General features: G+C 35.2%; 1 protein-coding gene across 1 annotated transcript; it reads right to left on the bottom strand.

The window, feature by feature from the left end:
• Window positions 1–871: 871 nt before the first annotated feature.
• LOC149837906 (uncharacterized) lies at window positions 872–3,735 on the bottom strand. Its single transcript, XM_090007530.1, has 4 exons — window positions 3,423–3,735; window positions 3,169–3,321; window positions 2,900–3,053; window positions 872–1,331 (listed from the first exon to the last, which is right to left on the bottom strand). The coding sequence occupies exons 1-4, from the start codon at window positions 3,651–3,653 to the stop codon at window positions 1,189–1,191; spliced, it is 681 nt and encodes a 226-aa protein (XP_089863656.1). The 5' UTR covers window positions 3,654–3,735; the 3' UTR covers window positions 872–1,188.
• Window positions 3,736–15,843: the final 12,108 nt, after the last annotated feature.

Here is a 15,843-nt window from a genome sequence, read left to right on the forward strand (position 1 = left end):
GATCCAATGAGATCAAACCCGATGAGAGAAAAAGCTTGGGACTCCCAACTTTTTATAGCACAAAACAAACGTGCCAAAGTGAGTCAAACCTGAACTTATAAAGTTCACAATAAACATAGCAAACACATACAATCGATTTTTTTATGACAAGGAATCCCCACCGAGAAGCGGGTTACTTAGTGAGCCCCCTCTCCCTGTGAGAAAAACCCCGGGTGGGGTTAATACGATTTTAAAATGACTCATTTTCACATGAGATTTTACTTTCAGATGCAAAAATAAGTATCATTGTACTCCAACAAACCAAAGCAGGTAGAGGTTGAATTTGCATAGACCAACAGAGGAATGTTCACTCCAAATCATACCAGTATACATGCGGTCCCTTGCAAGCACATACACGGATGAAAACAGAGCTATGGTTCAGGCATCTACAGAAGCCCACAACCCTTCCTATACAAAAAGTTCCTAAGGCCAATGCAATCCAACTAGTAATGCGGCGGGACCCATTTTCGCATTTATACAAGCCCACAAGCTCATGATAACTGATGAAGACCATCAGTCGGCAATGACCAAACTATATCAGTAAACTAGTACTCACTATCAAGCATTCAATCGCCATAACCACAGAATACAAATGAAAATACATCACACTGTCCATGCATGCATTAATATCCGAGCGATGCTTTTCCTTTTCCCAGCCCCCCAAAAATCCTAAAAAGCCGAGAAGAGCCCCACCATCATGCACTCCTCCAACCTGTAATTCAACAGTACCATACCCCCCCCCCATCAATGCACCATGAGGAACATAACCCAAATGAATACATCCCAACCATCGGATAATTCCCTAAACTGCTGAAACACGCTACACACCAAACACAACTCTCACGTGAACCCCGTACCTACCCCAAAACCAAACAAATACAGAAACAAAAGCAAACCATCTATTATATTTACAGTAAGAGCACTCAAAAAAGAGCTAAGCAGCATGGGGGTGGTTCAGAGTTTCAGAGGCCTATTTCACCTTTCACATTTTGCTTTCTACAGGCGTACAACAAAACCATCATCATTATTTAATTTCTGATTCAACTTTTCCTCTTCTTTTTCACCACAAACCAAAGAAAACTAAAAAAGGCGAACAAAAAAAAGTTTGAAAAGAGAACCCCCCTTAAGCTTCATAGCTAGCAAAAGCAGTCAGTAGGTCCATTCAGAGGGCAGGGCAGCATCAGAGGTTAGGTGCCTGCGCGTTCCCTGGAGGGTATGAACCCCACCATGTCTCCCAACACCTCCCCCTCCTCCATGTCTCAAGGGAGGCTGCTCTTCAATGTGCTTAATATCTGGGCAATGGATCAAAGCAAAGAATTGAGTCAAAAGCTGCCAGTTTCCCAGGTATCTCGTGGTGCGGGGCTTGTGTTTCATGACAGAGGGCGTAGACCGCGCAGAGTGACAGAATCATATAAAGACAAACAAAAATGAAGTATAATATCCAAACACTTAATAGTGCATGTTAATTTTCCCATAGTGCTCGTTAATTTTCACATAGTGCTGTGGAGTACGGATAATTAAGAATTTGTTAAATTAAAATTATTTTATATGAAAAGGAAAAGGGAATCCAGCTTCTCTAGGCTTGTCCACTTTGAGTTTCCTATTCAGAAGCGAGGAACAAAAGGCAAACGATGGAAACCAAACAAAGAGAAATGGGTTTTCATTTTCCGTTTGTTCTGCTGAGCAAGAATCAAGATATTACTTTTATTTTGTGGCAGAAGAAAAAAATTGTTACTAAACAAGCATTCGGAAGGGAAACCAATGGTGATTTTCCCAATATAACTCATTACGGTGGTACGGATCATCACATGGGGAGTCCCTTTTACGCTACTTTCAAGGCATTTTCATATAGCACCAAGGCTTTTCCATCCCCGCCTCATCACAAAATAGTGACCTCTATTCCAAGTCCATCCTTGGGAGGACTTTGGACCTCCAGGGCTACCTCCATCTCGTTCCCTTTCCCGTTCTCGACGAGAGGGTCGAGTTATCAAAACAAGAAAATGAAGAAGCCGAAAAGGTCTTTTTAGGCTTTACAATAAAAAAGTTAGTACCATGAATGAATATATATATATATATAAAATTTTATTAAATAACTAATGTAATTTTATTAAATAACTAAGAGTATTTTAAACACTTCACTGACAAGGATGGAAAAGAGGCGAGAAAAGTAAAAATCCATCATCCCTCTATCCCTGCAGGGGTTTTTATTTTCACCTCCGTCACCGTTCATTCCTGGTTTTATGTCCACCATCCTTGCTTCCCCAAGTCCATTGACATTCCTGTACGGACGTACATTGTGTGGTGGTGATTTTAATATCACCAGATAACCCTCTCAGAGTCACGCCAAAAATGGGAGTTCTTCAATTCTTAAATATAGCATACAATAAATGTCTCGTGGAAAAGAGTAAAAGAACACACCAACCCTTGGAAGGAAATAAAAATTAATAGGGCCATCTTTTAAGGAAATATTCACCAATAAAGTAGATTGCAGTGTTTGGTGCAATCGCTTCTTCTTTTCCAAAACTAAACGAGGCACTCATTTAATAAGTTTTCTGGTGATACCCACTTTCATGTTTTGCTTCCCATTTAAAAACCAAGAGACAGAAGCACCAAAAACGAAAAGAAACTACTAAAAGATACCCAAGAAAACAGAGACAGCAAATGGAAGACAACATAAATTGGAAAATATAATTCACAACACCACCACTTATTTGTTTGTCTTAAAAAATACAATGTAACAAGGAAACGACCACCCAGTTCATTTACATACGAATACAAAAAAAAAAGCCTAATTAGCAATAGAAAGTACTGAAACGATCGAGAGAGAGAGAATTTAAAAAAATACAGAAAGAGGGCTTACTGGGCTTCCTCTTACAGCAAACATCTGTACGGACGACGCGGGGGAGGAAGACCCCCGTGCCTCCCGACTCCCTGATGAATCCGCTCGCGCCGGAACCCACGAACCGGAACGGCAATCCCCGGCTCTGGCTGCCGGGCCTCGTCTCGGCGAAACCCTGCACCACCAGAGAAGAACCGGTTTGATGTCAAAACGAGTCGGGAGAGGGAAGGGCAAGGGTGGTACAAGCAAAAAAAACATCGAATTAAAGAAGAATTTTTTGGGGGCCGCACGTTTTGTTTGAGCTGGTTGTGACCCGGTCTGATGAGCAGCTGAGTCGAAGCGGGAACCGGCATCGAGACGATTTGAACCGGTTTTCTGGCAATACCTGGACCTGCTGGGTAGGGGAAACGTGGGTATCCTTGAATACCCTTTTGGCACTTCACCTGCACCAGCAGGTTAGTAACAACAATAGCAAAGAGATAGAGAGGAAGAAAATAACACCTACAATGGCAGAGAGAGAGAGAGAGGTGTGGGGGTTTCTTACCTGTGAGAACGGGGTTAGGTGGGTGATGGGGTTGGGTGAATGGTGGGTCTCGTCGAGTATGGCGAAAGCAAGTTGGTGGGCGAGCGCTTCCATTGAGGAGGTGAGCTCGCAAGCGAAATCTTGGTCGAATCTGGAGGGCGGGTGACAGTTTGGACGGTATATCTCGTCCGGGAACACATCCGACGGCAGCCAGAGCCCTGCGTCATCCAAGTTGGGAGGTAAATCCTCCATCTCTTTGCAGCAATGGCTCACACACGCACGGAGAGAGAGAGAGAGGGAAAAAGTAGGGTTTGGAGGGAAATTTAAGAGTCGTTCTCTCTCTCTCTACTCTCGTTTTTATGGTGGAGCGCTTGGACCGAGGAACTTCAAGGTTTTGAGCAAGTGAGGCAGTAACTCTCCTTGGAGAACCTAAACGTCAAGACTTTAACACATTTATTGCCACGCGAAGAAAGAAGTTGATTCTCGATTTTTCTGAATTAACAAAAAGAATTAGCACTTAGGGGAGAGAGAGAGAGAGAGAGAGAGCATGACACCGTCGAATCTTAGTGCCAAAATAACGTGCCTTCTTTTTCGAATGTAATGTGGCGTCAGGACACCATTGAATCCGTCAAAACTGACGTTACAAATGGAAAAAGGAGGGTGGGAACTAACAAGTGTGGGGTTTTCTTTGAGAACTTTTTTATGGGCACGTTTGGGAGAGAGGAAAACTCTCATAAGGAAAAGAAAGTTTTTCTTAAGAAGGTTTTTGATATGTAAAGTTTCTCAAAAGAAAGTTTCGCTTGTTTGTGTATCATGAGAAATAATAGATGAAGAAAATGTAAAAAAATGTGAGAGGAGGAGGAGGGTGATGATGAGCTGGATGGTGGTGGAGATTGTGGTAAGATGGAGGTGGTTGTGTAAAAATAAATTTTTTTGGTAGAAAACATTTTTCTATCTCTCACGAATATTTTTTTTATCAAAAAAAACGCATTTTTTAGAAGAAAATCTCTCAACAAGAAAATCTCTCATTTGAAAAGGTCGAAAACAATACTATTTTTTTTTTGTTTTGCATCAGTTTTCATACATCTTTCTGGCTTCCAAACCTGCCTTTCTTTATGTGCGAACTAATAACTGTGGGTTTCCTTGACAACTTTTTTATACGCTCATCTGTTGTCTCATATCTCAAAATCGGCATTTCAGAACCATAGTTTTGTGCAATAGTCAAATAAGGGCCTCGATCTGATTAACCCAGTTTAAAAGGCGGTTATGTATAACAAAATTATTAAACTTCTCTTATTGTATATTCTGGTTAAAAAATATATTTTTTATTTGCATTTTAACCATGGAATTGTTTTTTAGGGAAACATTTTAACCATGGAATTAACCTCAAGAGTAAAGACACTTTCAACTGAAAAGATGTGAAAAAAGATATTTTATATCTGTGAATCGGACGGTTCTAAAAATACCAGGCAAAGATATGCGTGCAAATGAGAGGGTCTCTTTCATCTCCCTTCATTAAAGAATTAAAGAGAAAGACGGGAATTTTTGGCATATTTGGAAATTGAGAAAGGTATGGCGGTCCAATGACCACCAACAGGCATCAATTGTTGAGCTCGGTTCAAATGGCTCCACTAGCCCTAAGGTATACAAGAACCGCTCAGTCCCTACATGGTTGGATCCGGTTCAAGTTGGGTCCGAAACCAGCATAGACCCTTATCAAGATTTTCCTTCCAACATTACCCAAATGGCTGAACTCAATCCATAGAATCAGAATTCGGATATAGACCTTTGATACACAAACGGAATCCTGGCCGAGCCCAGTTCTGTATTATGCATGACCGGGTTTGGATCAGGTCCGGCTGTGGCGCTCTGGTTCAATGGGTATTTACGTCAGTCAACAAATAGATGATCATTTTCGTCCAGTTATTCTTGCGCCGAGTCCTCAACAATTCGGCGCACCGAGTGCCGTTTGGGCGACGTGGTCTATGGCTATAACGACGTGGCACACGTACGGTTTTTGGCGGGGAACGTGCACTGCGAGGAAAAGGACAAAAGTGGTAGGTCCGTGTTCCCTCCAACCAACGGCGGTGGTGAGCGGGAAACGGCCGCCCAACTGATGGCGGTTATTCTATGGCTTCTATACCGCACGATCTGCCACCTGGATTTCCCGACGGACGGTCAAGATCAATCGTATCTCCATAACATTGTTGAAGTACTTGACACTCAAACAGAGTTAGCTTCTTGGGTTATGGATTGGAGGTGTCGGTCCATGGTTGATCCTACTTGGGTCAGATCAGGGTCCAATTTTGGTATAGGAAGCAAATTGGAATTTTTGTAGCGAATCAGACAGGGAGTAGCCGAAACATGGATCAGTGCAGGGAAACGTTAACAGATGTATTTATTGGATTCGGTTCGTGATCCTAAACTATAGGGTTGGATCTGAACCAAATGCAAGCGCTGTTCCTTTGGATCCATATCCAAGACCATGGATCTGGCTCTTGGTAGAACACAGTTGCTCACTTTTGACGCTCCAGATACTGTTCGTCTAAAGTAAGACACTCCGGAAAATTTTGTGGGGCCCCATGACACACATAAACAATCCAGCTACGGTTGCCGTCTTTGGTTTAGTCCCCTTATGGGGCATAATCTTCAACGAAATGGATCTGGATCTAACCCAAATATTAGATACTTTTCTACTCATGTCCAAAAACCCAATATGTAGAAATAGGTCTGAGACCTAAGGTGTAGTTGGGTTAGTTCAAGTCGGGTTTATTCAAACCGGGATCTGACCTGGTTCAATTTGAGTTAGCTTTCAAGTCTAGTAGGGATGGCAGTGGACCGGGGAAAGCGGAGCCCCACCCTGCCTCGCCCCATTTGGACCGGTGATGAAGGGTATGAAACGAGAATGAAGGTTAAAATCCATCCCCGTGTTGGGATGGAGGCGAGGATGGACTTATGCTTTGCTCTGCCCCGTCCCCGTCTCAATCTCCGCCTTGCCACACCCCGTCTCAATCTCCGCCTTGCCCCACCCCACCCCGCCCCATCCCCATCCCCATCCCCATCCCCAATACTTCTAAGGGATGACACTAGACTGAGGGGAAATGGGGCCCCACCTCGCTCCCGTTTGGATCGGAGATGGAGGACATGAAACGGGGATGGAGGTTAAAATCCATCCCCGTGCAGGGATGGAGGTTCGGATTTTGAGACAGGGCAGGGGTAGAGACCTTGTCTCCCACCCCGGTCCATTGCCATCTCTAAAGTCTAGGCATGACTGAATCTTAAAACTACATAGGTTAATGGGTTAAACCATAGTAGCCAAACTCGTCCTTGACAATTTCTTGGGAAGTGTCCTCATCCGCAAATCGTGATTAATCGATAAAAAATTTGGTCAACCTCATTTTCTTGGTTCCGCCATTCACATTTTAGTAATATCAAATTAGGACTAAAATTGTAAAATCTAATATAATTTAAGAATCTCAAAACTTGGTGGCATGTGTTCATTAAATTTTTCATAAAAGACAACAGGGAAGAAATACTTGATTTAGCAAAAGCTCCTTAACCACGATTCAGAGTTTTTCTCCCACTATTGGGGTCTTCTTCTTGCATCAATAATCTAACAATGATGTATTTTCTCTTTTACCCATCCGCTAGATATCTCAATTAGAAATTTTAATTCTATATAAAATATATGTTTCAAAAATAAAATTTCAGATATGCCTTTGATTAAAAGATTTGCAATTATATCAGATTGTAATTTCATCATTCTCAATCATGTCACGAACATAATGATATTTCACCATTATGTGTTTGCTTTTAGAATTATCTGCTCCACTCTTCATATGAGTGATAGCTGCTTGATTGTTACAATAAATTTGATTTAAGCCATTGGTTATATTAAACTTTAAATTGTTGATGATACGGCTCATCCAAATGATAAAAGTTGCACCAGCATTGCAGGCAACATACTTAGCTTCTTGGCATATTGAGTTACACAACTTTGTTTTTTGCATGATCAAGAAATTGTACCTCTTTCAAGGAGAAAAATGTATCAAGAAGTGAATTTGCTATTATCTTTAATGCTAAAAAAATTAGTACCAGAATATTCAATCACTTCTAAGTCATTTTTTTCAAAATACAATTATAAAATTTTGATCTCTTTTAAATACATAAATATTCTCTTAACTACTTACCAATGAGGTCAATCAAGATTATTCTTGTAGTGACTAATGATACCAACAACAAAACAATTACAATGTATATAACATATCATACATCAAGCTTTCAATAATTTATGCATACCCTATTTACTATGAGTGTACTAATTAACTTGAAGTCACTCATTCTAAACTTTTTGAGTATATGTTTGATATATTTTTCTTTACTCAAGCTCAAAAGTTTAGATTTTTTGTCTTGAGTAATTTTAATTTCAAAAACATATAATGACTCTCTCATGTCATTCATTTCAAATTATGAATTTAACCATGACTTGGTTTTGACAATCATCTATTTCTCATTTTCAATCAAAAGAATGTCGTCCATATATAAAGAAATAATAAAAAATTTGCTCTCACTTTTACAAACATAAACGCAATGGTCAAATCTATTTGCCACAACTCCTATTGTAGTAATTGTCTTATGAAACTTTAAATACCATTGACTTAGTGATTGTTTAAGTCTGCATAGAGATTATTCTAACCTATATACTTTATCCTCTTGACATTTAACAATATATCCTTCAGTGTGTTTCAAAAATGTGGTTTCTTTTGAATCACTATTTAAGAATGTGGTTTTGACATCCATATGGTGTATATCTAAATAATAATATGCAATAATAGCTAAGATTATCTTTATTGAGACAAATTTTGCAACTGATAAATATGTATCAGCATAGTCTAATCATTCTCTTTGAGAAAATCCTTTAGCTATTAATCAAACTTTAATTTTTTTATACTATTGGCAGACTTATATTTTTTCCTTAATATTCATTTGCATCTAATAGATTTTCTATCCTTAGGTAGATTTATTAATTCTTAAACTTAGTTTTTCTCAATGGACTCAATTTTTTGGTCCAGGACTTTTATCCAGTCTGTTAATTCATGTGAGTTAATTGTCTCACTATAAGACATTTTATCTTTCATGTCAACAAGATCTATTAAGCAACGCGGTTTCTCCAATAAGTAAGCATAGTAGTCATTCAGGTAAGAAGGAGGAGCTCTTGACCTTTTATGGTAAATAAGTATTTGATGCTAAAGAGAATGATCACCGACAGTCGGTTCATCATTGCCTAACTGCTCATAAGAATCATCAGTCATAGATGAGATCAAATGGATCATCTTCACCAATTTTGAGAATGACTGGATCTATATTTTGCTCTTTCAGAAATACATCTTTACTTTCAATTAAACCCTTATCAGGATGATAAAACATATAACCTTTAGATCATTTTAGATATCCAACAAAAATATATCTTGTAGATTTACTATCTAACTTGTCTCTTGATTGATCTATAATTTTTACGTGAGCTACAAAATCCCATTTACAAAGAAAAATAAAATCTAGTTTTCTTTCAGTCCATAATTCATAAGGTATAAAAATAATGGTTTTATATATAACTCTATTCAAAACATAGATAGTTGTGTAGATAACTTCTCCCCAAAATACCTTGAGTAAAGAAGAATGAGATAACATGAATCTTACCATGCCTAAAAGAGTTCTACTATATTTTTATGTCACACTATTTTGTTGGGGTATTCTAGACATTGTTATTTGAGGTTTAATTATATTTTCTTGACAATATTCAAAAAGTTCATTTGAGTTATATTCACCTCTCTAATTAGACATTAATATCTTCATTCTTCTTCCAAGTTGAGTTTCAACTTCTTGTCGATATTCTTTAAATTTTTTAATGCCTCGAACTTATGTGATATAAGATATATATAACTATATATTGAGAAATTATCAATAAAAATTATGAAGTATTGTATTTATCTTTGTTTGGGTCCTAAAAGGTCTACAAATGTCTGAATGGATGATCTCTAATTGTTCAAATGCTTTAATTACTTTAATTGAAAATGGCTTTCTTGTCATTTTTTCATGAATGCATAATTCACATATATAAAAAAATGTTTCTCGAAAAATAGGTAATAAATTCAGTTTAACAAGTTTCTTTATTTTATTTAAACTAATGTATCATAGTCTTTGGTGCAAAACATTTACATTAACATTAAAAGCACTATTCATATAAGCAGAAGATGAAACCATTTTATTCAAATAAAAAATATAAAGTTTAAACAACTCATATTCATGGTCGAAGCAACCTTCAAATTTGACCCAACTATGTTTACCCATAGTCACCTTTCTTAGGATAGACCTCATTTCAAATCTCTTATTCATCAGTGCAGGAACAAATACCAGATTTTGTTGCATAGACGACATAAGCAGTTTTATCATAAGCTTTAATACAATATGTACCAACACCCATAACATCAAAGTAGGTGTTAGTTTTCATGTACATACGATATTCTCCAAGTTTGTATTATGTCATCTCCACTGCCCCATCTTTACTCTTTGGCAATATGATGTGTTGCTCCTTAGTCTACCCACTATCCAGAAAGTTCTTGGTTCACATACAAGCACTCTGAGATCACACAAATTCTATCATGCCTCTCATTTTGCTCACCAATTTTATTGTATTTATTGTTGTTGTTGTGTCAACTTCGACAATCTCTTTTAAAGTGCCCAAGTTTACCACACTTGAAGCACCTTACCTGAAAAGCGGCTTCCTGTGTAGAATGTTAAACCCTTCTTCTTATCAAAATTTTCAAAGCTTTTAAATGACTTTCTTGAATTGAGGTGCCTAACCAATCCATAACTACCATTGGGAGCATCTCCAGCAAAATATAATTATCTCTTTTTGTCTTGTTTTATGTATTATTGTTCTATATTCAGTTGAATAGGTAGCTCTTTCAAAGTCAGATTCTTTGAATTTAGCCAAAAAACAGTAATGAATATTTTTCAGAAAGGCAGTAGGCTATTAGGGACGAATGAGTTTTTCATATGATATGGGATCACATTCTCAACAATTGTCAAGTCTTTGGCCATCACTAGCACTTTGTTCATGTTGTCAACTATATTGTCATTGTCTTGCATTTTGCAATAATTATATTGCTTAAAGCACAATTGAATGCTATTTTTTGGCGAATGCATGACCGAATTTTTGGTGTTTGTCCCTAAAAAAAGAAAAGACACTAACCTGTTATTGCTTTTCCTAGGTTTTTTTTTCCAATGGTGGTTGCATCTATGCGAATGGTGACTTCAGATCGAGTGAAGGCCGAGTCTCTATGCACATCGGTAACCTGACTTGTAACACCCCAATTTTCATAACCCGAAAAATGGTGGATTTTTTTTTTGAAACCCATTTGAATCTTTTAACATATAATAGCGAAAAGACTCATCGGGTCTAAAAGTTGGTGTGCTACTTTTCGTATTCATGCATAACCATACGATTGTGAAAATTTAAAAGAAATAAATTTCAACATATATAAAATAAATCAATGTCCACAACCATTCATAATTAATTATATTTGTCCTTTGAAATAAAAATTATTTAAATAATCAGAGTCCAAAATCTTCAGAGATATAGAAAAGGTAGGCTTGATCTCCGTCGCAACCTCCCGCCTTCGCATGCATGCATCTACTCACTTCCTAAAAAAATATTAAATCATATGGGGTTAGACATAACATATCTCAGTAGGGTGAAACATACTAAATTTATAAAATAGAATACAAAACAAAAGTTTTATTAGACTTTTCATAATTTAAATCTAAGAAATAACTCATACAACTACACAACTGACATGAGTGTACAACTCACTAAATTAAACCAGTATGCACCAATTAACTCATCCAAAACAAATAAAATGCATGAGCAGTTAAAATACATGAACTTACCCAAATGTAGAAGTCACTCAATACATGCACAAATTTTTATCTTTAATTGCATGTTCTTTATTAAATGATACATGCAATGCTTAATTAATACACATACATCTTAAGTTATCACTTCTTAACCCCATAGGTACAACACATGCACAATACCTGGTTTAGAGTTGTGGCTCAAGTAGTGTTTTACATATAAGGGTGGTTTTGGCCTGGCTAGACACCTTTCACCAGGGACATGGTGAGGGACGATAATTCAAGAGAGATTTCTAACACCTTTAATCTTGATGCATCAGATTTTCACTTATGAGTTTCTTACCCTCAACGTTGTAATCTATTATAGAGGTTTTTTTTTATCTTTGTGGGTGAAGATAAGCAACTTTCCGTGCTCAAATAGAGGTCCATGAAGTTAGATGTACCATTTGCCACTCTCCCAGCAAGTATCTTTTACTTGTAATGTTGCATTGTTTTACTTGATTACTTAATATTTTACATAAAATCATAATCAAATCCATCAAAAGATTTCACCCCCTAACACGGCAATGGATACACTTATAAAACATTGTCAGTGAAATATCCTTTCATTCAAGCTTTTAAACATAAACATGTGTATATGCATAAATGTGAATCCCATTCATTACTTGGCATCCATCCATGCATACATGTCAACATCATCATAATCATATGGACTTTCATACAATTTTAGCAGAGATTCCATTAACATTCATAAACACATTACGCAATTCAAACTCTTTGGTCTTTTCTTTGCGCATGCCCCTCTTTTGGGCAAACATACTTATCATTGAACATATATGCATGCCTTATCAAAAACATATTATACCCTGTATAAAATCAGACATTCCCATACATACACATTATGTTTATTGATTGAAAGAAAAGAACTTATGTCAAACATATTGAACTATGCAAGTATCGGAGTTCGGTTCTTAGGCTTGTTTCGATTTGCGAAACTCTCAATTTTGTCTACTGTTACAGAGTTAATAAAAAAAAAGTCAGTCAGTGAACATAGATGAGATTTTTGATTGTATAAAATTTTGTCGGTTTTCCATAGCCCCAAACCGTTCATAAAAATTCATCTGTATGAGGAAGTTACAAACATTTTACTACCAAAATATATTTTTTTGTTATAACTATTACATAATCATGCTCATTCTATGAACAAACCCTAAAATTTTATAGTAGATATCAAATTTTGTTAGCTTTTCAATGCAATAAACTGCTCATAAAAAATCTTCTAGACGAAGTTGTTATGAGCATTTTACTGATCGAATGTCTGGCCAGAAAACTATAAAACCGGGTCTATGCATTTAGGTTGGGCCAAACCGGGTCACCCGAATCCATACATTCATATTTTTTTTGACATAAATCAAATTAAAAAAAAAATAAAACATACATCTAAGCTAATATATTATAATTTAGACAAATCATATTTTTTTCTCAGCCGTTTGCCCAGAAAAATAGACCCGTCTTGATCGTGGCATAATTCCTCAAAATTTATTTAGGTAAAATACCCAATTAATTAAATAAAGCATGGAATTTACATGCAATTAAAATTTAGAAAAAATCTACAAAAATGATAGAATATACACATGAACCTACTCTACCAACTACAATCAAAATATTGCATGATCCCAATTACGAAAATCATGATTTTCTAAAATTTACCATTTTTTTTAAAAAAAATCTGATAAGACTAAAATTATAAAATCTAAAGATTTCGACAATGGAAATTAATAAAATTTTTACAGAATGTCTAAAATACCATACACTACTGACCCAAATCAAAATTTGCATAAAAATCATAGCCTAATTTATGTATTTTGAAAATTATATTTTTATTTTTTGAGAAATAGATTTATGGGGGAAAACGTATTTTCAAGATGATTTTCTCTCAAAAGACTATTCTTTTCCATCTTTTGATAGCCCTAAGCCAAACCCACGTATGTGAGGGTCTATGCTTATGAAAAAGCAATGGAATTTGTGCTACAAATTATGTTTCTCAAGAGAAGTATAGATTCTCCTACTTTTTGTCAAAAAATCAGATCCTACGTGTGTTGGTTGATCTTTTTGCATGTACCAACCAGTCCATAGGTACATGATCTCGATTGAACCCTCCTTGAGCCCTCCTCATCCACGCAAAACCCTCTCTTATATACCTAAGAGAGAAAACACCAAGGGATTGGGTGTGAAAAATAGAGAGAAAACAGAGAAGAGGTAGGGAATTTAGGGATTTGGGAGAGTGAAAGTAGAAAAACTCTAAAGAGAGGCAAATAAGGGGGGCATGAGCCCTTCTACTTTTATAATCTCTTGAATTAGGTCAAGGGCTGGGTCTAACCTCAGCCCTTGATCTAATCTTAAATAAGTTTCTAAATCTCAAGGCACCCCCTTTCCTATTCTTTAATTTTTTTTCTTGATATCTCTATTTTTTTCTCCTTTCTAATAAGTATAGCCTATATAATATAATGTATTATATGTATAATACATACTATTAATATCAAATAGAGGGTCTCTATAGGGCTAGTCGACACCCCTATGGGATCCAATCTTTCCAATTTACAAAACTTAACAACTTGCTTGCTTGGCAAGCAAGTTGACTAAGTCCATTTTTTTTCTTTCCTATTCCCCTCATGGGTTCAGCTCTTGCTGGACCCTTCTAGGGTCTTCTAAAATTGACGCCACCCCTTATGGGGTTTGTTTTGAAAATTAGAAAGTATTTGACTTTTCAACTCTTTTTTCATGTTTTTACTAAGTTTGATTTTCAATTCACTTTCAAACTTGTTTTTATTTTCACTAATTTAAACTTTAAATTGTGATGCCACATTCAATGGGATGACCCACCTATGGACTCATACCATTTATAAACTTTAGTTAATTTTTGAAATCCATTCCATGAAATTCAAGTCAAATTCATTTGAAATTAAATTGGAATGTTTCATAAATTAATTTGATATTCACATGAAATGCTAATACATGTATTTTAATTAAATTCAAGCCTAATTAAATTTTATTAATATATTTTCAAAGTTTAAAATATTTAAATCATTTATTTTAATTAATTCTAGTAAGGGCTAAATTCGAATATTCCAAAACTATTTAAAAAATCATGTTTCGAGATTATGAAAAACCCTAGGTGTGTAGGGGCTATTTTCATACCTAGATATTTTTTCCTAAACCCTACAAACCGTTAGATCACTTCTAGCTAGAATTTGAAATTTATAATTTATCACATAATAATTTAAATGCTAAAAAATCAAGAAAAACCTCAAAAAAATTAGGGTATTACCTTCAACTTCATATTTATGTTTAATAAAAACCAGAATTCAAATTTGTGTGAAATAGAATCTAAATTAAATCCAAAGTTCAATTAAACTCAAATTCAGTTGAGATTAAATTTTTTACTCTTTGTAATATGCAAATGAAATCTTGATTTAGTCTTAATTAAAATTTTATATTTTACCCAAATATAGAATTTATTTATTTATTTATTAATTATTAGAAAATTTCAATTGAGTTCTAATTTTAAATTAATTTATCATTCAAACTTGAATTGACATTCAACTAAATCTTAATTTAGATTTGAACCAAACTCAAATCCAACTATAATGTTATAGATAATGATTAAATCCAAATTCAAATCCAAGTTTGATCAAAATTCAAATTCCCAATTCGAAATCCAAATTGATAAAAGTTCAGAAATTGAAATCGAAATTCAATAAGACTTCAAATCCTGACTAATATTGAAACTCAAATTAAACTCAATTTTAAGTTAAGCTTAAATCCAAGTTAAATTCTATTAAAAATCAAAATCCTGATTCAAAATAAATTCTCAACTAAAAATTTATTCTAAATCCCAATTAATACTTGAATTATAAGTAAATTTTTAACTTAATTTTGAATAATATTTTAGCCTTAATTCAATGTTATTTCTCTAAAAACATAAAAAAATTTATGGGTTTTACATCGTTCCCTCTTTAAAACAATTTTGTCCTCGAAATTTAATTAAGGTTATTTATCGTTTGTTAGGTTTTTGTTATTTATATACTTAATAATTAAAAAAAAATATGAGTATTATATTATTCTCCCCCAAAAAAGAAATTTGACCCCAAAATTCAATATCAAATAATCGACTGATAAATTCAAAATATAATTCTACAATAACATAAATAAACTCGAATTACTTCTAAGTTTAACATAAATAAAATTCTTTTTCACATGACCCTACAAGGCATCTATGTTCTGATTTTTGCACAACTATAAAAATAAAAGCAACTTCAAAAAATCACAACATCAAAACTAACAAAAGAGGAACATACTTACAATGATGGTGGTCGACTGGACGAGCTTTGAGTCATACTTTTCTTACGCTCTGATACCAAGTTGTAACACCTCAATTTTTATAACCCCAAAAAATGGTGATTTTTTTTAAACTCTTTTAAATCTTTTAACAAATAACAACAAAAATACTCATTAGGTCTAAAAATTG

Source organism: Nuphar pumila, chromosome 5 (assembly GCF_984573655.1).
Source record: "Nuphar pumila chromosome 5, dmNupPumi1.hap1.1, whole genome shotgun sequence".
In the NCBI taxonomy this organism is placed as follows: Eukaryota; Viridiplantae; Streptophyta; class Magnoliopsida; order Nymphaeales; family Nymphaeaceae; genus Nuphar; species Nuphar pumila.

Excerpts from the sequence above, each read along its gene's own strand:
- LOC149837906 (XM_090007530.1), bottom strand. The coding sequence starts at position 3,653 with ATGGAGGATTTACCTCCCAACTTGGATGACGCAGGGCTCTGGCTGCCG. Across the intron at positions 3,322-3,422 it reads ACCTAACCCCGTTCTCACAG|GTGAAGTGCCAAAAGGGTAT; the intron begins GTAAGAAACCCC and ends CTGCTGGTGCAG. Across the intron at positions 3,054-3,168 it reads ACAACCAGCTCAAACAAAAC|GGTTTCGCCGAGACGAGGCC; the intron begins GTGCGGCCCCCA and ends CTGGTGGTGCAG.